The 26,521-nt window shown below is 39.5% G+C and overlaps 1 protein-coding gene across 9 annotated transcripts in view; it reads left to right on the forward strand.

The window, feature by feature from the left end:
- Nucleotides 1-26,521, forward strand: part of OSBPL6 (oxysterol binding protein like 6) — a 210,344-nt gene that overhangs the window by 131,078 nt on the left and 52,745 nt on the right. For all 9 annotated transcript variants that reach the window (XM_061202541.1, XM_061202527.1, XM_061202561.1 and 6 more), the window contains 5 exons: nucleotides 14,901-14,993; nucleotides 21,447-21,569; nucleotides 24,282-24,335; nucleotides 25,389-25,502; nucleotides 25,619-25,789. In XM_061202541.1, coding sequence (XP_061058524.1) covers nucleotides 14,901-14,993; nucleotides 21,447-21,569; nucleotides 24,282-24,335; nucleotides 25,389-25,502; nucleotides 25,619-25,789 — 555 coding nt within the window. The remainder of the gene's footprint in view (nucleotides 1-14,900; nucleotides 14,994-21,446; nucleotides 21,570-24,281; nucleotides 24,336-25,388; nucleotides 25,503-25,618; nucleotides 25,790-26,521) is intronic.

Here is a 26,521-nt window from a genome sequence, read left to right on the forward strand (position 1 = left end):
ATGGAACTTTTTTATTTCCCTAAGGTTTGGTTGTTGAAAATCCAGATTCTTCTTTCTATTTCAAAATGGGAAGGTAAAGGAACACGGGGCCCAGATTCCAAATGGCAACTAGACTGGGCTCAGGAACAGCTTCCCCTTTAGATGGGGCATTTACTTTCTCATCAGCCACAGTCTCTACTTCTCCTTATTGTATTTCAATACTTCATGCTTCCTGCCTGGCCCTTGAAAGCATTTGAATTGACGAACCCTGATCCGGGGTGTCGGGAAGTCAGCCACAATAATATTTAAGTGACCAAGGGTGATCTCCACTTGGATGTTAAGAAGGCACCTCAAACTTAACATGTCCAGACTTCCCTGGTGGCGCAGTGGTTAAGAATCCGCCTGCCAATGCAGGGGACACGGGTTCGATCCCTGGTCCAGGAAGATCCCACATGCCACGGAGCAACTAAGCCCGTGCGCCACAACTACTGAAGCCTGCGCGCTCTAGGGGTGCGTGCCGCAACTACTGAGCCTGTGTGCTGCAACTAGAGCACACGTGCCTAGAGCCCATGCTCTACAGCAAGAGAAGCCACCGCAATGAGAAGCCCATGCACCTCGACAAAGAGTAGCCCCCTGCTCACTGCAACTAGAGAAAGCCCGTGCGCAGCAATGAAGACCTAGTGTGGCCAAAAATAACAAACAAACAACAACAACAGCAAAACTTTAACATGTCCAAAACTGAACTCTTAATTTCACTCTCAAATCTACTCCTTCCCAGTCCCCCTTATCTCAATAAACAGCAACTCTGTCCTTTCATTTGGTAAGGCCAAAAACCTTACCAGGAGCCATCCTGGGCTCCTCTCTTTTCCTCACACCCCACTTCCAGACCCTCAGCAAATCCTGTTGGTTCTGCCTTCAGGATGTCCCTGGAATCTGACTTCTGCTTCCCTCCTCCTCCCCCTCCACCCTGGTCTGAGCCACCTTATTTCTCACCCAAACTATGGCCATAGTCTTCTAACTGCTCTCTGTGCTTCTACCTTTGACCAACATACAGGTCATTTTTCACAAAGTAGTTAGAGTGATCCCTTTAAAACCTAAGTCAGATCAAGCCTCTCACCTGCTCCAAGGTCTCCAGTGGTTTCCCATCTCTCCTGAAATACTTGAATTGCTGACCGTTGTCTACAATGTCATTCATAATCTGGATCCGCATATAGCTGTCTGGTCCCATCTCCTACCACGTTCCACTTCACTTAGTTCTCCCCAGCGTTTTCCTTCGATGTGCCAAGCAGGCTGCCACCTCAGGGCCTTTGCATTTTTGGCCCCCCTCGGACCAGCTCGCTTTTCTTCCAAGTATCCCCATATGTGCTCACACACTTGAATCATTCTCCAAAGGTACCCTTTTTGGGTAGCCTCTCCTGCTCTCCCCTGTGTATCCACATCACTCACTGTCCACTTACCTGCTTTTATGTGTCTTCAGAGCATTAACCACCACCTGACATGTTACATATTTATCTGTTTTTATTGGTATCCCCTTCCTCTATTCCGTATCACTGCAGTGTAAACTCCCTGGAAACAAGGGTTTTATTTTGTTAATAATGTATCCCTAGCACCTCCTACAGTTCCTGGCATATGATATGGCTCAGAATATATTTGAACGAACAAATGAATGAGGAGTTGGCATGGAGAGGAAGATTGTGAACCAGGTTCCAGAGGCCTTGGTAGCTGTGAAGGAATAGTCATGCAGTTGGGAGATGATTAGTAGGAGAGAAAGTAGTATAGTTGGGAATTCTGAGTCTCTCAAGAACAGTGGATTTTGAGAGTAGAAGAGGGATGGTCCAGAGGTGGCAGGAGGTCCCAGGAGAGCACAGACCCTCCTGCTTGCTGCTGACAGTGATTGTATGGTAGAATAAATGGCTTGACGCTTATGAAGGCGGTGATATCAAACAGAAGCAAAGCATCGGGAGCATTCTGCACAGATGTTAAAAATATTGGTGGGGTGGGAGATAACTCTATTTTAAAACAAGAGTTGTTTCCAGTCTCTCATAGTACTTATTTTACAGTAATGTTATGTAATTGGCTAAGTTTATGGCCAGCTGACTGGATTTTGTTTGTTTGTTTTGATAATTACCCTTATGATTACATATTTTAGAGAATTTTTTACAATATACAAGACTGGGACCACCCTGTAGAGACAGTTTCAGTAGTTTGGGATCAGGCCAGGGATCTACATTTTTTAAAGTAAGGCCCCTGCTTAGAACCAGTGATTATTTTTATTTGTGTCACTATCAAGTCATTTCAGAAAATCAGATACTATTGCTCTAAGAACTTGGGATTTGGAACACATAATTACCAGGTGATAGTGTCCATTACTAGAGTGAATTGTTATAGCTCTACCGGGTTAGACATTGTAAATGCTCAAGTGACTCAATCTTTTTGTTTAATGAAAAATCAAAGAAAAAAAAATACCAGCTATTCCTTATAATGATTTAAAGTTTACAGGAGCTCAGAGATCATAAAATAAAGAACTTTTTAAGGAAAAAATGATATTATTAATCAGTCATAAGAAGCTGGTAGTTAATCTTCTTGCCAGTTGTTAATAAAATATATATTCAGTATTATGGTCAATCATTACAACTAATAGAAGATTTCAGTTACATGGGTATCTAAAAATGTTTCCTATACATAATCAACAATAATTAACAAAACCAACCGTGGCTCATTCAGTTAATGTCCTGACTAGTAACATGTGAAGGCTGGTAACATGTGAAGGCTGTCCCAAGCGGTGATTCAGTGAGACTCATGCAATCATGGTCTGGTTTACCACCATATCACCACCCAGTTCTGATATCAGCAGCATCTGCTATTTTTGCAGTGTTCATTATTAGTGAAGAAGGTATCTAGAAAACCAGAAAGTAAAAATGTTCCTCATCAGTGACTATACTTTATGTACAGGGTTTTCATAACAAGTTTTCTTCTTGGACAAACAGACAAACCCATATAAAAATATCCCCAGCGTATATGTGAACTGACTTGGAATATTTTTCTTCCAATTGAACCTCTGAAGCATCTTCTTCAAATAGCTTTGCTAAATGAAATAACCAAATTACTGCTTTGAAATACAGTATCTTTATTTTCTGAATACGAAACCTATTTCCATCTTTGGGTTGTGAAAAATATAATGATCCTCAAACAAAAATTTTCTCATTTATGGAGAGAAGAATTCAAGCATTCTTGATTTATACCTAACCTCCAATTTAAATCATCTTCAGTCTTATCAGTGAAGAGGAATATAATTTGAAATCTGCCAGTATCTAAATAGAAAAATTGTAGAATTCAGTGGATCCAGGGATTTGCCGGATGACCCTGGGACCCAGCTCTCAGTTCAGAGAGAAATACTAACCTAACATGAAAATCTGCAGTGTCCTCACCATAGTGATGCTGGTAAATAAAGCCCTTGGTGCTAGGTATGTTTAAATTCCTGACTGGCTTCCAATTTAGGCTTTTGGGGATTCCACTCATCCCAAGGAACCTAACTTTTAGGACTTAGGACCAGTGTCGATAGGAAAATAATATCCGCTTGCAGAAACTCACACTATGACCAACTTTTGTGACTTAGGTACATTTTGTCAATTGGGTGTTCTGAAAAGTCTAAATGTTAGGAAAAGTTCATGAATAATAGAGCAACACCAGCAACAGCTGACATCTCATGAGTTCTCATGGTGGAAGGTTGAACTACCATCACCTTTTTCAGAAAACTAAACTCTGGCATAAAGTGGTGAAATATCTTGGCCACAGCTAATGAACAGCTAAGACAGGGTTTGCTCCCTGGAAACCCGATTCTGGACCCCTTTTCTTGACCACTTCACTATTTGCTCTGTGGTAGGGCTTGACAAGCTGGAATGTCTAGGGGAAAGGCCTTCTGTACTTGTCTAAGTGAACTTCGTAAGGCAGCATTTGTCAATTATTTTTGAGTTATGTATTGCCTCCTCATTTTTTTTTTTCCCTCAGCAATAACAGTGATTTTTCACATCCTTAATGGCCTGGGAAACAATAGACCAGAAGGTACATAGACAAACATGTTAATAATTATTGTGAAGTACTGGTACCAAAGGTGAATTTTATGTTCTTTCCTGAATTTTACATTTTCTGTACTTTCACTACATGTATTGCTTTTGGAATGAGAAATTCTGATCATTTATTTGTTTACTGAAAACTGCAATTAGCCTTTTCCATGAAACAAAATGAGCAGCCCCACAGATTTCTTGCTCTCCCCACCATTTGGATATCACTGCCACTTCTGCTTGGTGTTTACAGTATGTGTTCAGTCCATGTCAAATGTGCTGCAATTGAGACCACTGGAAGGAAATTTGCCACCTGGCACTCAGATGCTCATTACCCACAAGTGATTTAGAACTCAACATTATCTGAGAAAGAATCTGTTCGCTGCTTGCCCTGGTATGTTTGCCAGAACACTTTGGCTCTCTTGGCCTGCCTTAGTTTCTCACTTAAGAAGTTATCTTATTACTTTGAGCTGGCTGGTTTGGGTCAGCATGTTTATAGCAGCAAGATTGTGAACCCCAGAAGGTCTCATTCGTAGGTCGTTGACGAGGTCTGGGAATCTGTTTACAGAAGCTTCCACAGGAGACTGTTATTCACCCAGGGTTGGACATCACTGCTCTTACAGAGTACATTTTCAGGTGTTTCATTAGGACTATAAAAACATCATCCCAAAGGACCATAAGTTTACAAAACTGCTTTATTTGATTTTCGACTTGGACAAATAGAAAATTTTAATATCCCTCTGACTAGCATCCACGGAAACTCTCCTAGGCTGTAATTAAAATACTGTCACAAAAGTAAAAGTAAAGGAAAGACCCATGCATGTTGTATACTTTAAAGTGCCAGACTTCTTGACCTCAAATCCTAATTAAGGGCAGATTTTGTAATAATGGCAATAGCCAGTGTTGGTGAGGTTTCAGGGAGATGGGCACTCTCATGCACTACTGCTAGGCGTGTTAATTAATTCCACTTTTCTGGAGGGAAACTTTGCAGTGTGTATCTAAAGTCTTTTAAAAAGTCATACCATAGGACCTGGTAACTCAGCTTCTAAGAAATGCATTCTAAGGAAACAACCAAAGATACATGTAAAGATTTCTGTGCAGAGATGTTTGTTAAAGTATGTTTATTGTATTAAAAAATTAGAAAGGGCTTCCCTGGTGGCTCAGTGGTTGAGGGTCTGCCTGCTAATGCAGGGGACACGGGTTCGAGCCCTGGTCTGGGAGGATCCCACATGCCGCAGAGCAACTAGGCCCGTGAGCCACAACTACTGAGCCTGCGCGTCTGGAGCCTGTGCTCCGCAACAAGGGAGGCCGCGATAGTGGGAGGCCCGAGCACCGCGATAAAGAGTGGCCCCCACTTGCCACAACTAGAGAAAGCCCTCGTGCAGAAATGAAAACCCAACACAGCCAAAAATAAATAAATAAATAAAAAATAAGTAAAAAGTAAAAAAAAAAAAAATTAGAAAAAACCTAATATTCAACAAGAAGTTAATTTAATAACCTATAATAACCTATCTCATAGCCGTATAGTGGAATATTGCATAGCTGTTAAAAATGCTTTAGGAGAATATTTAAAGCTGTGGGAAAATTATATATTATTAAATGAAAAACACCCAGCTATTAAATTGAAAATATAGTGTAATTCCAATTTTGTTTTTAAGAATTGAAAGTATATATGCATTAAAAAAGCTGAAAGCAAATATACCAAGATATTGGAAGAGTTTATTGCTGGTGGTGGGTGGAGTTTATTGTTGCTGGTGGTGGGTGGTTTTATTGCTGGTGGTGGGTGGTTTATTGCTGGTGGTGGGTGGTGGTGGGTGAAAAAGAAAAATTTCTTTTTTTCTTTTCTGTTCCCTCCCCTCAAATCTCTGCAGTGGATATGTATTGCTTCTGTAGTCAAAAATGTATATTTTTAAAGGTCATATTTTATGAGTTAATGTGCATATGTATGTAGCTCTAAAACAGTATTTAGATATAGTAAGTACAGTTTAAGTGTCATTATTTTAATAATAAAATTGTAAGCCTTAATTCCATAAGCATAAGATTTAAAATTAAATGAATATGAAGGATATGCCAGATGGGAAAGTTAGAACAAATTTTTAAACCCATATTTGAGGTGCTGAGGTAGAACCGGGGCCACCCTTTGCCCCCTTAACTATCTATATTTATCTCATAGTAATTTAAACATGTTGTCCAGAAAGTGGGAACTTAGACACTATGTATCTGATAGCAAATAGTTGTTCATTCTTTCATTCAGCAAATATTTATGGGTACATATAGGCAAATCATAGATATATCTGCTCTGAGTTTACAGGTGTAATCAAAACAAACCAACTCTGCCTCAAATATACATACATAAATGTTATATATGATTTTTTTTTTTGCTTGTATTATTAGCAAAATCATGGGAATGATTATCACACTGAAAACCTTTGTCTGTTCTGGGTCATTTTAATAGCCTTGTGGAAAATTACAAATTAACTTGACTTTAGTGTCCTTTTCGAGTCATACAGAACTGTTCTTCTGCCTTTTCTATTAACTCTACACGTTCCAGAGCCTTGGCTCTTGAAGTGGCTTTTAGTGTTTGTCCCTTTTATTTGCCATTCAGTTATAATTGCTGTAATGAAGTATGATCATATTTGCTGGGGTTTTCAGTAGTTTTGTTGCACGTTTGTGAGTACAGGTAAGGAGCAAGCCCACAGGTAAGTTCTGGTTCTAGTGTTGCTGAAAGGCAACCATGGGAATTAAAGAGCTGTTTATTCATATGCCTTTTACCACTTCATAGTCAGGATTGCTGAACTACTCTTGGCTATAAATGGACCACTTGATGGGTCCTGACTGTATTTCTTACAATACAAGGTTTCCAGCAACAGACCACTTCACTGTGGGGTCATAGTTGTTGGTTCTTAACGAGTTTCATGTTTCTGTGCAGATGCAGGAAGAGTGGAGAATTTGATGACTGCTGGTTCTCCCTTCAGGGTTTCCCAGGTGTGCTGTGTGGAATTTTCCCAGCCACTATTTCTAAAATTTTCTACTTTGATTCATTTTAGTGGTGCTTATATGGAGATTTATTATTAATGCAATTCTGCCGTCTTTCAGTGAGAGTAAGATAACTGTTACTATAGAGAAAGTAGTAGAATTACTACTTCTTCAGTCATGGCCTTCTGGCTTCGGTGATTTTAATATTTTATGCTATTCCAAAAATAATAAAAGTAATTGCTTGAAGGACATTATTAAGAAGGCAGCAGGCAAGTCTGTGCACCACTTTTGCTGTAGGCATTCAGAGGGATGCAGAATGTGCATTGCCATCCGCTGCTGTTGCTTTCCCACTGGCAGGTATCTAGGACATCTGTCTCTACTCGCTTTGTCAGCTTTCTCTGTAAACTCTGATGCTCTGGTCATGACGTGGTGCTGACTACGGTTGCTAGATTGACCAAGTAACATAATGGCCATGTCAGGTATGGATTCTTTGCTTTCAAAAGGGTACTCAGGTGTGGTACACCTGCAGGGTGTTCGAACACATCTTTCTGTGGAAATAAGAATGCACAATATTCCTGAACATTTATTCTTACAGCATTTATAACTGAGCTGTTAGCTACCATTTATGGAATGCCTGCGGTGTGCCAGCATGTAGGCAGCACTGTCCATACACTGGGTGCCAACTCAGTGACTTGCAATGTTTTCCAAGCTAGACATTAACATCCCGATTTTACAGATGGAAAACATGGAGGCTGAGAAAGGTTCATGATCTGCCCAAGGCACATGGTAAATAGCAGCATGGGGTTGGTATGCTTGTCTGTGTGACTGCAAAACTCATGTTCTTTTCTCTGCGTCAGACACTGCATTCCTGAAGTAAAAGCTAGCTGGCTTGCTTTTAGTTTTTGAAATTTGGAAACAAACCTCAAGGTTGTACCATATTTAAGAGTGCTGTAGCCTTTTTTGTTTGTTTGTTTTACTCATTTCTACCCTTCTGTTTCCATGAAAGGTTGTGGTAGATGTGTTCAGTTAGTCTTGAGGTTAAACACTACTTGAAATTGCTGTAATTTTTTGTCATCTAACATTAGCTTTAACTTTAGTAGAGGGCAGTATTTAAAAGCTTGGAGTCCAGAGGAGAATCTTGATTTCCATTCCAGCTCCAATACTTATTGACTCTGTGTCATTAACCTTACTGTGCCTTTCTCTGTTCAGTCAGCCATAAAATAAATTTAATAGTAATTAGTTAAAGGCTTTTTATGAAGACAGAATGAAATAATCCATGCAAAGCAGAGAGACAGGGATATAGAAAGCACTAAATATTAATTCTCACCACTGTCATCATCATCAACACTATAAAGGTTACTAGTATCACTGAAATAGTGTTGGTATGTCAAAATTAGGTAGAACTAGAAGAGAGACAAGCCTAACAGCCAGAAGCTTGAATAAGAAAATACTTTAGAAGTTTATAAATCATTTTGGATATTTTTCTTTGAAAATATTTTATGTAATTCATGAATAGAAAAATAGCTTAGATAAAATAATGAGACGAACAATGTCAATGGAGTTAACATTCAGAGAGTAATGGTCCAGTTCTCCTTATTACTGTCTTAAATTTGTACAAAAAGTGAGTCTGTACAGAAGTTGGTAGCCACAACCTAAAATATTTCCAGCAATTCTTTTACATCTTTAAAATGAAATTAAAGTAAACGGCAGGCTGGACACACAAAGAGACCCATTTAGCAGTTCTGTGAACTTTCATTTTGAGAGTCATGTTTCTCTCTGCGGGAGTCGCAACTAAACTGTTCAGCTATTGTTAAATGTCTCATTGTCTGTTTACCCACATCTTTGACACCAGGTAAACCAGCCTTTAGTCACGTTGGCAGATTTCCGCTTGCTGCCGAGGAGGTATTGAGATCAGTGGATGCTACCTGGGGAACAAACTTTTACCAAATTAAAGGGCTGCAGTGAAATATGTGTGCTAGGCTCCTGGTTTTAAGCTAAGTATGCATCAGTTCTCTCTGAGCAGGGAGAACAAAGGACGGGTGAGTACTTCCACCTTCTCTGTGTGTTCTAAGTTCCTTAAAAAACTGATCTGGAATGAACCTAAGTTCATCAGTTGTCACAAATGGTACCACTCTCGTCGGAGGTGTTGATAATGGGGGAGAGCTATGCATGGGTGGGGGCAAAGGGTGTATGGAACATCTCTGTACCTTCTCTCAGTTTTGTTGTGGAGTTAAAACTGCTCAAGGGAAAAAAAAAAAAGTCTTAAAGAAAAAACACTGACCTGGAAATTAAGTTGTGATTTTAGTATTTGAAAGAAAACTTGATTTTAAAAGAATAATTAACAGGTTTATGTAACCCTTTAGTTAACCTGCTTATATAATATGTATAACACCTTGAAGGTATGTGGCATGTGTTTCCAAGTCACCGTGAAAGAATATGAAAATAGCCAGCTTGTGAACAAAAGTCCAAAGAAGTACAGCACAAATTTTGATATTAAAGGAAACGTTATGAAGATTTAGTTTGTTACTAAAGATGTTGCCACATTACATTTTTTTGTGTTCTCCATTGACCAGTCACAGCTTTAAATCTAATAAACAAGAGCTCTGTGATTAATTCACCAGATGTTTCTATTTTAAAAGTCCTTATTTTAAAATGTTTTCAAAAGTTCTATTCTGTTGGGGCTGTGATTTTGATATTTCCAAGATGAAGCTAGAAGGCAGTTTTATACCTGATCTTGTGTTAATGATTGCTGAGGGACTGTTCTCTACCAATTAATCAGAGAGTACTGAAAAATTCTAGAAATTGACTGGCTACGGTACGCAGGGCCTTGTGCTAGGGGTAAAGGGAGTGGGATATCAAGGTGAAGGTGAGCTGGTTCTTACTTTCATGGAGCATCCAGTTGAACTAGAATCCAAGACTGAGTATGACAGATTTGAAAACTGTCTTCTTCATATCTGCAGTATTAAAAACGTAGCATTCAAGTACTTAGATATTTCATTAAAAATAATGAGTGGTTGTGTGTGTAATTACAAAACTTCAGGGATATACTTTTGGCTTTTATTTAAAAACCATGAGTTTGAAGCCAATTCTTAAGGTAGTGGATTAACTTTTTATTATTGGATAGATGATAGGTTCGAATAATATACAAATATACAATATACTGCACAAGTTTGTTTAAGAGCTTTTGGCTTCTTATTATTATGAAAATTAAATGAAATAGTTTATTTTTTGAAGCTAGTTACATTTATAATAATAGGTATCAGCCGGTAGTTTTATAAATCATACTTTACTTTTTCAGTAAAATATATACATATGTTTGTGGTAATAAAAATATTCATGTACTTACTGTATCTTAGTAAACATTTTTATGATTCTCTGTTCCTTGGGAAATCAACAAAATTTGGGGTTTGGATTGTTCATTCAGTTTGCATGTGTACTATATTATAAATGTTTGAAATGAATGAACCTCTTACTTTTCTTCCCTAATATGAACTTTTGTAAAATCGGGTGGAGAAAAGACTAATATTGTGTTTCTTGTGACAGGTACTGCAGTAGGTATCTTACAGATGCTGTCCTGGTTTGTTTGGTCACTAACCCTTCTGACCCACAAAATCCCAGCAACATTTTAAGTATCCCCAGGTCTCTGTATAGAGACAAAACTCATTTTTTTATCACACTTTAAATATCCTAAATTGATTTCTGTTTCTGTGGCTTGATTTGTAAATTAGGCAATTTACTTTCCTTCACCTGGCTAAGTTCCTGAGTTAATCCTTTATTTCTTGCCTACATAGTTTCTAAGGTCAAGTTTCTTTCCAAGTTTTGCATTTCTTACCATGTTTATTTGCTGGGGGGAGGGGGAAGCCGGAGGCAATGTTATGTGTATTTTATTGCCTAGTCATCTGCAAGTGTGAAGATAGAGAAGGATCCTTATGTTATGTATCGTCTGAAAAACTCCACTATACATTAGTGAGAGAATGGGAGTAAAAAAGGCAAATAACATCTTGGTATTGTTATAAAAACAATTTTCACCTTGCACATGCCCTGAAAGGGCCCTGGGGACCTCCAGGGTTCATGGACAACCTTTTGAGAAGCACTGCTGCAGAAGCTAGAGGGGTGGGGAGAGTGAGTAACAGTGGGGTGGGAACTTTGACTTCTTTTATATATTTCTATGCTGTACTTGAATTTTTTTGTAATGAGCATATATTACTTTTGTCATTTTTAAACACAAAAAAGAAAATGAAGGGGTGTGAGGGGAGATGATTACATCCTAGAAGGTAATACAATTTTTGCTTCAACAACAATTCTCATTTTAGTTCCTAATTATATGATCTCAGAATAAATCTAAATTTCATATTCAGCTGCTATGTTTTAAATAGGATCCCATACAGAATATTAACATGAACAAGTAAATAATACAAGTCCCAGGTCATTTGTTCCCATTGTCTTTTTTTTTTTTTTATTGGAGTATAATTGCTTTACAATGTTGTGTTAGTTTCTACTGTACAGCAAAGTGAATCAGCTATACGTATACATATATCCCGTCTTTTTTGGATTTCCTTCCTATTTAGGTCACCACAGAGCACTGAGTAGAGTTCCCTGTGCTATACAGTAGGTTCTTATTAGTTATCTATTTTATACATAGTATCAATAGTGTATATATGTCAATCCCAATCTCCCAATTCATCCCACCCCCTCCTTTCCCCCTTGGTATCCATACGTTTGTTCTCTATGTCTGTGTCTCTGTTTCTGCTTTGTAAATAAGATCATCTATACCAATTTTTTCAGATTCCACATAGATGCGTTAATATATATTTGTTTTTCTCTTTCTGACTTACTTCACTCTGTATGACAGTCGTGAGGTCCATCCACATTTATACAAATGACCCAATTTTGTTCCTTTTTATGGCTGAGTAATATTCCATTGTATATATGTACCACATCATTCAGAGTAATAATAGTAAAGATGATCCAAAATCTCGGAAATAGAATGGAGAAAATACAAGAAACATTTAACAAGGACCTAGAAGAACTAAAGAACAAACAAACAGTGATGAACAATACAATAACTGAAATTAAAAATACTAGAAGGAATCAGTAGCAGAATAACTGAGGCAGAAGAACGGATAACTGAGCTGGAAGATACAGTGGTGGAAATAACTGCCACGGAGCAGAATAAAGAAAAAAGAATGAAAAGAATTGAGGACAGGGGACTTCCCTGGTGGTCCAGTGGTTAAGAATCCACCTTCCAATGCAGGGGACTAGGGTTCGATCCCTGGTCGGGGAACTAAGATCCCACATGCCACGGGGCAACTAAGCCTGTGTGCCGCAACTACTGAGCCCGTGAGCTCTGGAGCCCACGCGCCGCAATGAAGGATCCCACATGCCGCAACAAAGTTCCCATGTGCCTCAACTAGGACCCGACAGAGCCAAATAAATACGTAAAATAAATATTTTTAAAAAGAAAAGAATTGAGGACAGTCTCAGAGACCTCTGAGACAACACTAAATGCACCAACATTCAAATGATAGGGGTCCCATTGTCTGTTAAAGATCTGAACACACGCTCCCTGTTTTTCTCTCTGTAGTATGCCTTTGCTTCTGACTCTCCCACAAAAGGCGCTGGTGCTGAGTATGTTGATACTCAGTGCCTTGTATCATTTTTCCCTGCTAATTCAAGTGAACCTGGGAATGGAAAGAGCAGAGTCCCATTTAATGCTTAAATTGTCCTTGGACACTTCAGCTGTCAGATTAGGAATTCTCGCTAATCCCTGCCCAACTTTGTATTTGGCCCCAAAATATCTGTTCTTATTTCTTCTGCTTCCTCACAAGTTGGAGAAATAGGAGCAATTCCTAAATCTTTCACTTCAGTTATTCTCTTTCTAATAAATGACTTAAAAAAGCATTCAGGTAGGATTTTAAAAATTTACGATCAGACTTCTTGTTTTCAAGGTAACAGAAATAACCAAAAGCTTGAAAACCTAAAGAAATTAGAATAATTTGGCTCAGGTCAAAGTGTAATTTTCTTTATGAAAAAAGCAAACATTAATCTGATAGTTTTCCAGTGAGATATTAAAAATAGAGACCTTAATAAGTAAATAAAATCCAACTTTGTCTATTGAAACAATGAAATGTTATAACTAGAGTAAAAATGTTACATTACATTTTCAGCCTATATCTAAATATTAACTCCATTGAATTATTCCTTTAATGTCTTTCAGATTTATCCCTTCATATAAAGTGCTTAATTTTTTCCAAATATAAAGTAATGTATATTTTTTGCACTAAAAAATTAGAAAAAAATTAAGAAAAAATTAAAAATCATCTATAATCCCACCACCTCTATACAGCTACTGTTAACATTCTGGAATATATTTTGATTATATGTTTAACATCATCATATTCTACATACTCCTTATAGCCTGATTTTTTAGTTGACAGAACATCATGGCTATTTTTTCCATACCAATAAACAGAAATTCGTGTTGTCACTTTGATTCACTGCATGTTATAGCCTTATAAGTCTGTACTATTCTCATATGTATTAGATTTTTTTTTTTAATTTTTATTTATTTATTTTTGGCTGCGTTGGGTCTTCGTTGCTGCATGCGGGCTTTCTCTAGTTGCGGTGAGCGGGGGCTACTCTTCGTTGCGGTGCGCGGGCTTCTCACTGCGGTGGCTTCTCTTGTTGCAGAGCACGGGCTCTAGGTGCGCGGGGTTCAGTAGTTGTGGCACGCAGGCTCACTAGTTGTGGCTCACGGGCTCTAGAGTGCAGGCTCAGTAGTTGTGGCACATGGGCTTAGTTGCTTCGCGGCATGTGGGATCTTCCCGGACCAGGGCTCGAACCCTTGTCCCCTGCCTTGGCAGGCAGATTCTTAACCACTGCGCCACCAGGGAAGCCCTAGATTTTTTTTTTTACTATAATAAAATAATGCTTTAGTAAGCACATCTGTTCCTATATCTTTCCATACCAATCTGATTATTTCCTTAGGGTAAAGACTTAGCTGTGGGATTGCTGGGTCAGTGCGGCAGGTACTTTTTTTTCCAGAGACTTTTTAATAAAATTGCAAAATTCCTCTTTAGAAAGACTGTACCCAATTTATACTCCCTTTCCCCCAACGCTGATCTATTCTTGAATGTAGTGGGTTTTTTAAAAATCGTTATTATTTTGGTTTTCACTTCTTTGAAAACCTCTGTGGTTGAAGTTGAGCATCTTTTCAAATGTTCTGCACAAGTTGCCTGTTCATGTACTTTGCCTCTTTTCCTGTTGGAATGTCATCTCATTGATCTGTGAATGCTCTTTATAGTCTTTGTAAAAGACATCTACTGCTTATTATATCTGATGAATTGTTTTCTTCTCTGTGCATTTAAGAATTGTCATATTATTATAATTATAATAATTATAATATTATAATATATAATTATCCTATAAGGATTATAAGAAACTCTAGAGACTAAATGGTATTAAGGCTCTGGGCTTTTTGATGTAGACCTTTCTCTTTGTCTCCTGCCATTGGAGAGATGAGCAAATATTTCTATGTAAGGCTAATTGTCTAAGTAGTAGGTGTGCCACCATTCTCATAGTTATAAAAATGTTGAGACATATTCCATGGTTTTTTTTTTTTTAATATATGTGTTCTCTGACTCTTTCTCTAAGCCTGAAACCAGCGTTGCAGCAGAAATTCACCAGCAAATCCATAAGGGGAGAAAACAAAATCCTTATCCTCGCATTTTTCCTACAGTTGTTGCTACCTTTGGTCCCCTCAGGAACTTGCGATTTTTAACATAGCTCACTGTTCTTACTGTGATCTGTGCGATCTCACGCCCATGTCCATCCACATGAGAAATGGGTTCTCTAACCCTAGGCTGTATTTCCATGTATTTTCAGAGTATCCACATACTGGAGAGGACTTCTTCCTCTAGCACTGAACCCTCTGTAAGTCGGCAGCTGCTGGAACCGGAGCCGGTCCCCCTCTCCAAGGTCAGTGACAGAATGTGTTGCTTTCTCAGATGGTAGGATGCCGGGTCTGTGGCCAGTTGAACAATACCTCTTACACCTTACTCCCCTAAGGTAGCTGAGACGCCCATTGTAGAGCTGCTCTTTCACTTCTTTCCATCTCCAGTATGTAGGGTTTCTTTGCCCTGCGTAAGGAGGAAAGAGATGAAAGTGTATTTGCTGGGATGTGCAGGGTTACATAGAAACGTCCAGAATTCTCTTTATTTTAAGGGAAAAGGGCAAGAGAAACTCTTATCATTCCCTGTTGGTAAGATGAGCTAATATTTCTATATCAAGGTTATAGAAAAAAATCACTGGGTCCAGCAGTAACAACAACAACAACAGGTACAATTGTTGCCCATGCACTGCGTACCAGGCGCTATACTAAGTGCTTAGATACGTGATCCCATTTACTATAATCCTTTTGAGCAGTTCCATGCAGTGTAGGTTTTTATTACATTTTACAAATATGGAAACCGAGAGTTAGTAACTTGCCCAAAGTCAATAAAGCTGCTAAGTAGCAGAGCAGGGATTCAAACTTAGACTTGTTTAAGCTCTACCCCGCCTGCAGAGTAAAACAGTCCCTACCCAGAGGGGCTGTTGTACCTTCAGAGGTCCAGTCCCCTTCTCACATCTGGCCTTCCTAGCAGTGAGCTCTGAGGAGAACCCTGCAGACTACTAATGAAGACCTTTTCTGTTTCATGGAAGCCAGTGTTCCCTCCCCTTCAGCTTTCTCTTCCTCAGACTAGGAGAACATCTAAATTCATTTATGTCTAAAATGCAAAAATCACAAAGAAAAGTCAAGGAGACACCATCCTACTCACCCCCACCCCTTGCTCGATTCCCTGAGATTTTCAGTGGGTTGGCTCTCCTACTGAGAAACTCAGAAAATAGAACGCATGGGGATTTTGAATCCAAATATAAAAACAGCACTTTAATCTCCCCAAAAGGTTAACTTCTAAGTATGTATAAGTGATCCATCCACATTGCTTTTCCTATATTAAACAGAATCCTTTAGGAAAAGAACGCTCTACTACACTACTATATTGTAGAATACAGACATTTGTACCTCTTTACACTTTGAAGGCATTACAAACTATAAAGTTTATTCTGTCAGACAGGAGTAGACTGCTAAACTAAAAAAGGGAGAGTTATTAAACTATTTAAAAAAGACTTAGAAATGAAAAATGATCTTATTTCTATTTGAATGGCAAACAGAGAATGTCTACTTGGTAAATATGACGACTAATCTCTTTGAAACCTCAGTCCTCTCTTATACACAGCTAAAGGACAGAGAGAATAAATATTGATTTAGGGGTGATGGAGAAGGCAGCGAACATTGACTGAGCACCCACTTTGAGCCAGGCACTGGATTAGTACATACATCCTCTCAGTCAGTCCCCAACTCGATGAAGTGAGTACCGATATCATTCTCATTTCGTTGATAAGGAAACTGAGACTTGGGGTATGTATAAGTAAGTTGTCCAGAGTCAGATAGCTGGGAAGTATGTGACATTTAGAGCAGTGGAAACAGAGGAAGGAAGACTTGGAGAATGAGACACAGAAATGGAAAGGAGAGGTGCTGGTATTAAAACAACAAGTAGGGAGCGACACATACACATGACTTGCTCTGGCCACTCCTGGCCCACCAGCTGCATCTCCAGCTTCTTGGGCATTTCACTTCATACTCCAGCTGCAGCCACCTGTATGCAGTTCCCTCCGGCCATGCTCTTTCTCTCTTCCACTGTTGGGCATCTGTTTCTTCCACCAGGCCTGCAGGGATGCTGTCCTGCTCCCTTCCCCTTTCTTCATTTAAATAAACTCCAACTTCTTTTAGATTAGGCCCACAGGAACCCTTTCTCAAGCGCTGCTCAGTGTCTCCCTCAGCCCCAGGCTGTCTTGTGTAGCCCATCTCTGTACTTACCACACTCGTTACTTTATTTCACATTCTTCCTTTATGTCAGATTCCCTAGGACAACCTCAGACTGAGCTTAGGGTGCCTGTGATTTATTGAGGAAGAGCCCTTAGGAGGAAAGGGGTGAGCGAAGAGGTTAGGACAGGTGTCGGTGCTAAGCAAGAGGGGGTTCCAGCTGGAGTCCACCCTCAGCCTGATCCCATGGTGAGCTCTGGAGCGTAAGTTACGTCACAGAGTTGGACTCACCCTGAGGCAAGAAGGACTTTTCATTCCCTCAGCTGTTTGTACCCTTGTGTCCTTCAGTCCTTGAGAGCCATGGGGGAGGGTCATGCTACAGTATAATTTCCCAGGTGTGAAGGCCCCAGCTTGGCCAAACAGCAATTCCTGGTAGAAGAAGGAAGCTGTTAGCCTTAGCAGTTCACAGTGCTCACAGCAGCTGGGGCATGGGTCCACTGGCCTGGTACAGGGATCTGGGTAGGGCACCAACAGTATCCACTTCCCATTACTCCTCCGTGCAGCTGCCCGCTTGGACCTTGCTGTACAACTAATACTCTTGTTGTGTTTTTGTGTTAACACATCTCTTTGTGTGATAACACATCTCTTGGGACCCGATGAAATCAGAGAATCCCATCCAATCCAGACACCATAGCATCTCATCATCTCTCAGCCCCTTTGAGAGAAGATGGGCTTCCTGGGCACTGGTTGGTGGTGGAAGAACATTGTTTGAAGTACACATACTCCTGTCTCAGAATTTTTCCAGTTTCTTTGTTTGGTGATTTCACCTCCTAAAGCATTCCATGTATCCCCCGCCCACTCACACACGCACAGAGAATATACCCTTGAGAAAGGAAATGTCTCTGGTTTTTTCAAATGAACAGACTGGGGCTATAATTAGGTTACTTTCTGTTTTTAGGTATTGTTATTACATCAAAGGTCTTTTTAAAGCTTCTGTAATAGCAAAAATGTTTGTATAATCTGATTCAAGTACTGATGTGATCACATTAGGGCTTTTGACTCTGTTTCTAAGTAAACCTATGAAAGTTGGTGGCTTTTAAGCAGAAAATTAATATCAATTGAAATTATGAAAAAATTATTCAATTTTCAGAAAGTAATTTTAGCTTTCTCAAGATAGACCTGGTCTACTAAGTATAGAGATGGATTGTACTAAGTCCTGGGATGGGATATTTCATTTCTTACACACCGTATCTGTAACATTATCATCAGTATTTATTTATTTTAAAATTTACTTTACTATTTTTGGCTGCGTTGGGTCTTCGTTGCTGCACGCGGGCTTTCTCTAGTTGCGGCGAGCAGGGGCTACTCCTCATTGCGGTGCGCGGGCTTATTGCGGTGGCTTCTCTTGTTGCGGAGTGCAGGCTCTAGGTGTGGGCTTCAGTAGTTGTGGCGCATGGGCTTAGTTGCTCCGCAGCATGTGGGATCTTCCCGGACCAGGACTCGAACCCACGTCTCCTGCATTGAGAGACGGATTCTTAACCATTGCGCCACCAGGGAAGTCCCCAGTATTTATAATTGAAGTAGAGAGAGTTGTTTGTTCTGGCTTTATCCTTTGCCTTTTTGTCTGTTTGACAGTTTATTTAACTACAAGAACTACGTTAGGATTCTTCCTAATTTCTTTTGCTGGGTTTAGTAATTCTGCATCAGAGCGAGTGGAATTATTTGTTCAGAACTGCTGCATTTATGTTTAAAAAATACATTTTAACTTCTTGCTTTTCCTAGCTTACTTATCTATACCCCCCCTCCCTTTTTTTTCTCTCTGTGGTTAAATTCCCAAAGAAGAAAAAAACTGCTGTGATAGAGATCAGTAGTCATAGCTCCACAGGGACAAGCTACTACTACATTCTGATTTTAATTAGAAAAAAATTCAAAAAGCATTTGTACTTATTATTAAATGTTTCCATTTTCATTATAATCAGAGTATTCATCATATATGTACACACACACACACACACACACACACACACAATAAATCAAAGATGAACACTAGCCTTCAGATAAGATAAGATCTAGCCAAAAATAAAAATGCTATTCTTCTGGAGATGGTATCTATGGATGGGGCTACTGAAAATAGAAATATCACTAAATACAGGTGATATCTCTCTAAGAACAGAGAGAGCACTAATGAATATACGTACACATATATAGAGAGTTATTCTTTTAATTTCTTGATTATACCAAGGCTTTCTAAAAGAAATCTATAGAAATCCATCACTTTTATGGAATAAAAATCCATCATTTTTATCTACTTTGCTGATGAGAGTAAAAAGCCAAAGATACTGGACTTTTTATGAGAACCTACTATTTTCTTCTATTATTCTAACATTGTTTATAAGCAATGCTCACCTGAATTGAATTGCAATTCATTATTAAAAAATGAAAATTCCAAAATGCTCTGCTTTGTACTCCTGATGATAATCCCTTTTATTGTCCAAAAAACATGGTATAGAGCCTGAAACTGTCTCATCAGAAATATATATATATATATTTTTTTTTTTTTTAGTTAAGTGGATTTATTTAGAGAGATACACATTCCATAGAGAAATATACATTTTAAAATTACTGTATCTAATTAACAGTTCAGACCAATCACAGTTTCCGACAGTATTCAAGTAGAAAATCACTTTGGGGGTTGTTCTCTTATGTTAAGGGGAAATTTACAGCTCCTTCAAAGGGTTCTTAATGCTTCCAAATGAACACTGGTAGGTGCGTTTCTGTAAGGGCTGTAGTTCATTCACTAGTCACCCCTCAGGGATGACCAAGCAGATGGAGAAATAACACTGATCCCACATTAGTTCTCAGGGCAGTGGTGGTTGTAGGGTTGGGCTTAGATAGGGTAGAAGCACGATGCTGGCTTTAGAGGGCTCTTCAGAAGCCAGGAGTATCTCCTAGGCTTAATGATGTTTTGCATGAAGCAACGTTCAGCCACATCTCCTGGAAACAATTTTCTGTGAAAATCCCACTCTATTTACAAATATTTGGGCTTAGATTTGACTCGGCCAAAGGGCAAGCAGCTTCTGAGATGAAAGGAGAAGACAGGGGAAAGAGGCATGGATGGCAAATACACAGCCCTCTCCCCTCCTGCTCCTGTGGCCGACGTCGGTAACCGATTACGGCCCCTTCGCCCCTGGGTCCTGTCACAGCCTCACAGTCCTGCAGCAGGTTCTGGGCCGCCACCACCCAGACACTGGGCCAGCAAGTCCAGCGGCCCTGAAATGGAACCCACTGCCATTCCCGTTGAAGCCTTTGTGCTGTGGTCTAAAGATGATTTCTGATAGAACATGTCAGAAGGCAGCTTCCTGAGTCAGTTTGGGTTGGGGCGTTCTGCAGAGGGGCCCGCCCTGATCCATGGAGCTGCATCTGTCTTTCCAGAGCTGAGGCAGCCGAGCAGGTTATGCTGAGAGATTTTGCTTCCTTGAGCCGTGGGCAGGATTGCAGCGGTTGTGCATGGGATGTGACCTCGTTGTTCCTGCCTCTACTTTGCTTGATTGTGCCCCAAGCCTGAGATCTAGAATATGAGTGTTTGCCAGGTCAGCGGTTACTTTAGAGCTGCGTGAGCCCTTAGAAATCACCTGGTCCAGGGATTTTAAAACCCAGGATGTTGCTAAGGAGCAGGGATCTAACATGGAAGCAGACCCAAGGGGGACTGTGGTAAACTGAAGATGGGCAGCCGTCCTTCAGGGCAGGCCCAGCGTTGCCAGATCTTAGGCTTTCACAAAACACTAGAAATTTGGATTTTTAAAGCCTGAAATCCTCTGATTTTTAAAATGTTGATGATTCAGTTTTAAAACTTTTTTTAACACCATAGACGAACAAAACATGTCTTATGGAAGAGGAAACCATGATTTAGTCTGTTTTTGACAGAGGAGGGTGATAGTGTGGACTCCAGCATCCCAGATTTCTGGCTCTTTCATGGGCTCCCAAGGGTATGTGTATCTCACGATGTGTGTCTTCGAAGCACGGACTTCTTGGTGGGTGTTTGGCAAGCGGGGCATTTTATGCTCACTCTGAAATGCACGCAGCCTCACGGAGAGGAAACAGATGCCCACAGCGCTGCTCTTCAGCATAAGAAGTCATGAGCCACTTAAGCTGCTGCAGCCTTTTTATTTCTACAGAAAACCAGGCCCACACACTAATTGAACATGTTTCACCAAAATGATCTTATTTTAAAACTTTAAAGTGCCTCTTTGCCCAGAGATGAACTGTCTGGAAAAATGCATTTTAAACCTTGTGAACGCAGGCAATCAAAAGTCCGTTCTACCCCAGACTCCAACTCCATCCAGCTCATCTCTGATGGACCCGCATACCTCCAGGTGTACCCGGAAACTCGTTCTCACTTCAATTATAAGTGCATAGCTGGGTCTGATGTTAGAATTTGCTCCAGAATGTTGTTCATACTTCTGGTGGGTTGAGTATTGCTTCAAACGCAATTTCTACTTAAGAATCTGCTTTAACTGTGTCATCAAACACTGAGAAACATGTGATTTGTTTTTCTTCTTTTCTCTCAGGAAGCTGACAGCTGGGAAATTATAGAAGGGCTGAAAATAGGCCAAACCAATGTCCAGAGACCAGACAAACATGAAGGCTTTATGCTAAAGAAGAGAAAATGGCCTTTAAAGGGCTGGCACAAGGTAACATTTTCATCATATTCATCTTCAGATCATCTTCATAAATAGAGGCTCTTATTTGGTATCATTAGGTGGGAAACCAAGAATACAGTTGTATGTGTAAAGCTAGTCTTCAAGGCCTTGTTTTAACTGTACAGGCTGCAACCTATCATACCTATTTAAGTCTGAGATCTGTAATGTCTGTATGCAGGGAACAAATATTTTACACGATATTTAAAATCCAGTTTGGACTTATTTTTGTTTACTCTGCTTTTTTTTAACTTAAATTAATATAAATATGTTCTTATTAAATATTCTTCTAAATATGAGATTTTATAAAATGCAGGCATGGCTTCCATTGGATGGATTTATACTAATTCCATTATTGAACCAGTTCCCTATTGCTGAATATGTAGCATATGTCTAATTTTTTATTGTATGAAGTTGTGATGAACATTCTTATACATGAATTTCCATTTAAGTCCTTGGGATAAATTCCTAGAATTATTGTTACCAGTGCAAACTAAAGATGGAAAGTCACTGATCTTGGAAGTTTGTTTACTGCCCTTTAACGTATATGGTTTATTCATCTCTACCCAACTCCACATTCTTTTTCCATCTTCCAGTTTTAATTATGGAGAAAATATTTTACACTATATTGTTGCAGTTACCTGAGTAGCAGGAATTCTGGATGCTTAGGAGAAGAAAGTTGTCCTCTATTTTCAATATAAGCCTTTTGGTAGACCACCAGTATCTTGTCTGAAATCACTGAAAGAACAGGTTCATTACTTGCCACATCTGCTGATGGATTTCATCTCAAGGCAGATGGATTTGTGGGCGCAAATGGGGGGGGGTGGCTGCCCATTAACCCAAAAGGGGAAGTTATGGATTATAACATCCTTGAGGAAATATATTTTTTGCAATTTAAGAGAAGGATTTAAAAATTAACAATTGGGAAATGTTGCCCCAACCCCCATCTCTGAGGGTGGAATAAAAACTGGTCAAAGAGTCTTCTTCCCTCTCACTTGTCAGAAACCTTGGCAGTCTCCCCTGAACCCATAATATTATACCAGTGCCGGGAATCTCTCCCCACCCTTGTTCTTTCTTGGATTTTGGCCAGCTGGCCACACTCCTTCCTGGAATCACCTTTGCCTTTCATTCTGACCTTACTACTTTGCAATTCCTCAAATCAGTGGCCTTGCTCATCTCTTTCCCTGTGACCATCCTATAGGTTATCCCTGTTAGAATTCTTTGATAGATAGGAATGGACGAATGGAAGAAGGGGGTCCAAGAAACACATTTTATATAAATTGCTAACTTTAATTAAGCACTCTCAATCCATGTTTCAGCAAAAGTGGCTGTGGTTCAACAGCAACTCTTTCTGGACCTTCCCTTAGAACATTTTGCTACATAAGCAATAGGAGGTTCTCCCTTGCATTGCCTTTTCTCTTGGTCTCTAATACCATCAGATATTTATTCAAGCATCAGCCCATTTGATTGCCCAAGTCATAGGCAATCAAGTGTTTTTCAGCTATAGAGATTCCTTCTTTCAGTGCTTACTTCTTCCCCCCCCAGAACCTATAACAAAGGGGTTACAGTGACCTTCTGTGAGTTCTGTGTAGGGTGTCTCCAGGCCTGACTGCCTGTCACCTCAGCAGGTAAGAGTTCCTGAGTCACATAAAAACTTCCCAGCAGAGTAATTTACCAGCCACAGAAAGACTCCCTGCATCTGTAGAGACTAGAGGAGGGCACTGGACCCATTGTTTGATTGGGTCCTGGGAGCTGTTTGTTCTCCAGTCTATTGTCCATGGAAAGGAAATCAACAGCAGAGAGTTCCTGAGGTTTGTGGAGCAAAAATGGCTAGATTCATTTGGACTGGACCATGAGTGTCTTGAAAGAGACAAAAACTGCCCCAAATATATGTATTTTCCCCTTAATATAGTTCAGAAATAATTTTTAATCTCTTTTACTAAGAGTGGATTGCAAGTATTTTGCTAAGTGGAGATGCAAGCATATTGATAACGCTACTTTTTAAACTTTCCAGATAATTCATTATTCATAGCTCCAGTCCACTGGCTTCTGTTAACAGACATGCACATTTTCAGAATTATCTGTGGCAGCCAGGGAGATTCAGGAGCTTATCTCCAAGGTGGAAAATTCCCTGCAGACAAATTCCTCACAGAATCACTGTGACCTAACTCAGGTTATTTTCATTTCTCACTTTCAAAAACACCCCACCGTGATTCATTTAGAAAGTCTTAGTTGCAGGCCCTGGGATTCCTCCCTCCCCCCCCCCACCCCCGACATCCCCATTAAGAAAAACCGTGGTGATGGGGGAGTTCCCTGGTGGTCTAGTGGTTAGGATTCAGTGCTTTCACTGCCATGGCCTGGGTTCAGTCCCTGGTCAGGAAACTGAGATTCCACAAGCTGTGCGGTACAGCCAAAAAAGAAAAGAAAGAAAGAAAAACAGAAAAGAAAAGAAAAACTGTGGTGAAAGATTTCATCCCCATTGGATTATGTATAAAAGAACCCTACTAGGTAAATAGTATGGAACTCGAGCTAAGATTTCCTTACCATTTCATGTGACTGACCGTGGCCAGGTGCACTGAATTCAAATACATGAAAATGATCAAACATACTGATTACTAAACGGCAAGCAACGTTAGACCCACACTTGTGAATGTTTTATATAATTCAAAATACTGACAATAACTGGGGATTGTTTGGTTCTTGCAGCGTTTTTTTGTCCTGGATAACGGAATGTTAAAGTATTCAAAGGCACCACTTGATGTAAGTAGACACAAAGATTGGTTTAGAATTCTGCTTGAAGTGAGTAACCACCACAGTGTATAAGTGTTGTGCCATAGTTACCAGCTGTGTGCATTGCTGTGCCCGTAAGATTTAACAAATGTTGCATAGAAGGTGTGTTTTACGCTTATGCTCAAGCTAGCATAAAATCTCAAACTGGTGCATGAAGATTTAATTTATCTATTGTGATGTGTGTTGTTAAAAACAGAAGCTTAAACCTAAAAGTCACCAACTAATAAAAATTACCCTTTCTGTCTTAGAGAGAAAACCCAAGTAGGCTTTTTTCCTGCATCTCTCAATAAACTATGCTATATGTGCTTTTTTTGAGGTTTAAAGCAACATTTGTTCTTACTGAAGTCTTTTTAAGACCTATCTTATGAACTTCATTTCTGTTTCATACATTCTTTTATCTTGGGCATCCCAACTCAAAAATTATTCGAAATTATTTTTCTTTAATATAAAAAGTCATTGTTTGCATGCAAAACTAGAAAATGCTCTCCTTCTTATCATTGTATATAGGGTAAGTAACAGAGGGCTCAGATTTCAGTTCTGTCCCCAGCTCCTTCATTGAATCAGCTGTGTGTCCTTGACCAGATGAGGGCAGCCAGAAGGAAGAGCTGGCTGCTCCGTGCACTCTGTACTAGCTGCCCAATTTTGCCCCAGCAGCAGTCTTCTAGCTGATTACTTGGGGATCTTCTGGGTTGTAGGTCAAAGATTGACCATAGTTATTTTAGGAACCAGTAAAAATATCTTTTTTAGGATATAAACTGTGCAATCTAGAATTATGAAGTTATGCCAAAAACAGGAATGAGATGAACAGTCTTACTTATTGAAATTGGTATGAAGTCACTGCAACTTCAACTGTCCTCAGATTCAGGACCTTAACTTCAGAACCTTAGCCATTTCCTCTTTGTAGAGGTGGTGTGGTATTCCATCTCCTATAGATAAGTTAAAGATTACATTAAGCTCACTTCAGTATAAAAGCACATCAAATCACATGTCCTTCCAGCCTTCTTACCAGTCTTTTGATTTCAGATTCAAAAAGGGAAGGTCCACGGAAGCATCGATGTCGGACTCTCTGTCATGTCAATTAAAAAGAAAGCTCGGAGAATAGACCTTGACACAGAAGAACACATCTATCATTTGAAGGTAAAGTTGCCTTTCAGCAGTTTCTCTGCCAATATCTGGGGATATCACTTGCCTATATCAGTGGTAAACAGGAGATTGGTTTCACCATTACCTACTCCTCTTGTTTATTGTTTTAGGTGAAATCCCAGGACTGGTTTGACGCATGGGTCTCCAAACTGCGCCATCATCGATTGTATCGGCAGAATGAGATTGTGAGATCACCACGAGATGCTAGTTTTCACATATTTCCTTCAACCTCCACAGCTGAATCCTCACCAGCTGCTAATGTTTCTGTTGTGGATGGAAAGGTATGACTTTGCTATATGAAAGTCAGCCCAGAAATTGCTTGGAAAATTATGCAAACATGTTAACTGTGTCTCATTTTACAAACCAGAAAGAGAAGGTTTGCTTTGTAAACTAACCCTCGGAAGACAATAGTGATATTTACTATCAGAGTTAATTACAAGTATAGATTAGGTGGAAATGTGGACCAAGAGAATTAACAGTTTTCCTTTCTATGAATGGAGTACATCTAAATTGTATGTGGCTTTGTAGGAATATTAGAAAGTAGAGTGAACATTTGGTTAATCAGCACCTAGAAATTGATGTCTTCCTGGGTGGTAATAAGAAGACCACAAAGTTTTTAAAGTGAAACTTGTTTTTTTGCCTTGAGCTGTAATATATACATGACCATGAGAGAGACCAGTGAATTTCCCCATGAGGTTAATGCAAGTGGGCTAGAGATTGTGACAGTAATATAATATATTTGAATATAATATATTTGAGTGACTAGGCACTGTGTTTAAGCATTGGACATTCATTCATCTCTAGTCTTAAATATACCCAAAGCTCAGAGACAGTAAAGAATTTTTCCAGAAGTTAAATAGACATTAAACAGCTAAGCCAAGATCGGAATCTTCATCTTTGTTTCCAAAATCAGTGCCTTTTTCATTATACCAGGTACCAGATTAAGGGAGGCTGAAGCTATTCTTTCAGCTGTATTAAGAGTTCTTTTTCTGTGTTGCTGAAAAGCTAGAGGT

The sequence above is a fragment of the Eubalaena glacialis genome, chromosome 1, assembly GCF_028564815.1.
Source record: "Eubalaena glacialis isolate mEubGla1 chromosome 1, mEubGla1.1.hap2.+ XY, whole genome shotgun sequence".
Lineage (NCBI taxonomy): Eukaryota > Metazoa > Chordata > Mammalia > Artiodactyla > Balaenidae > Eubalaena > Eubalaena glacialis.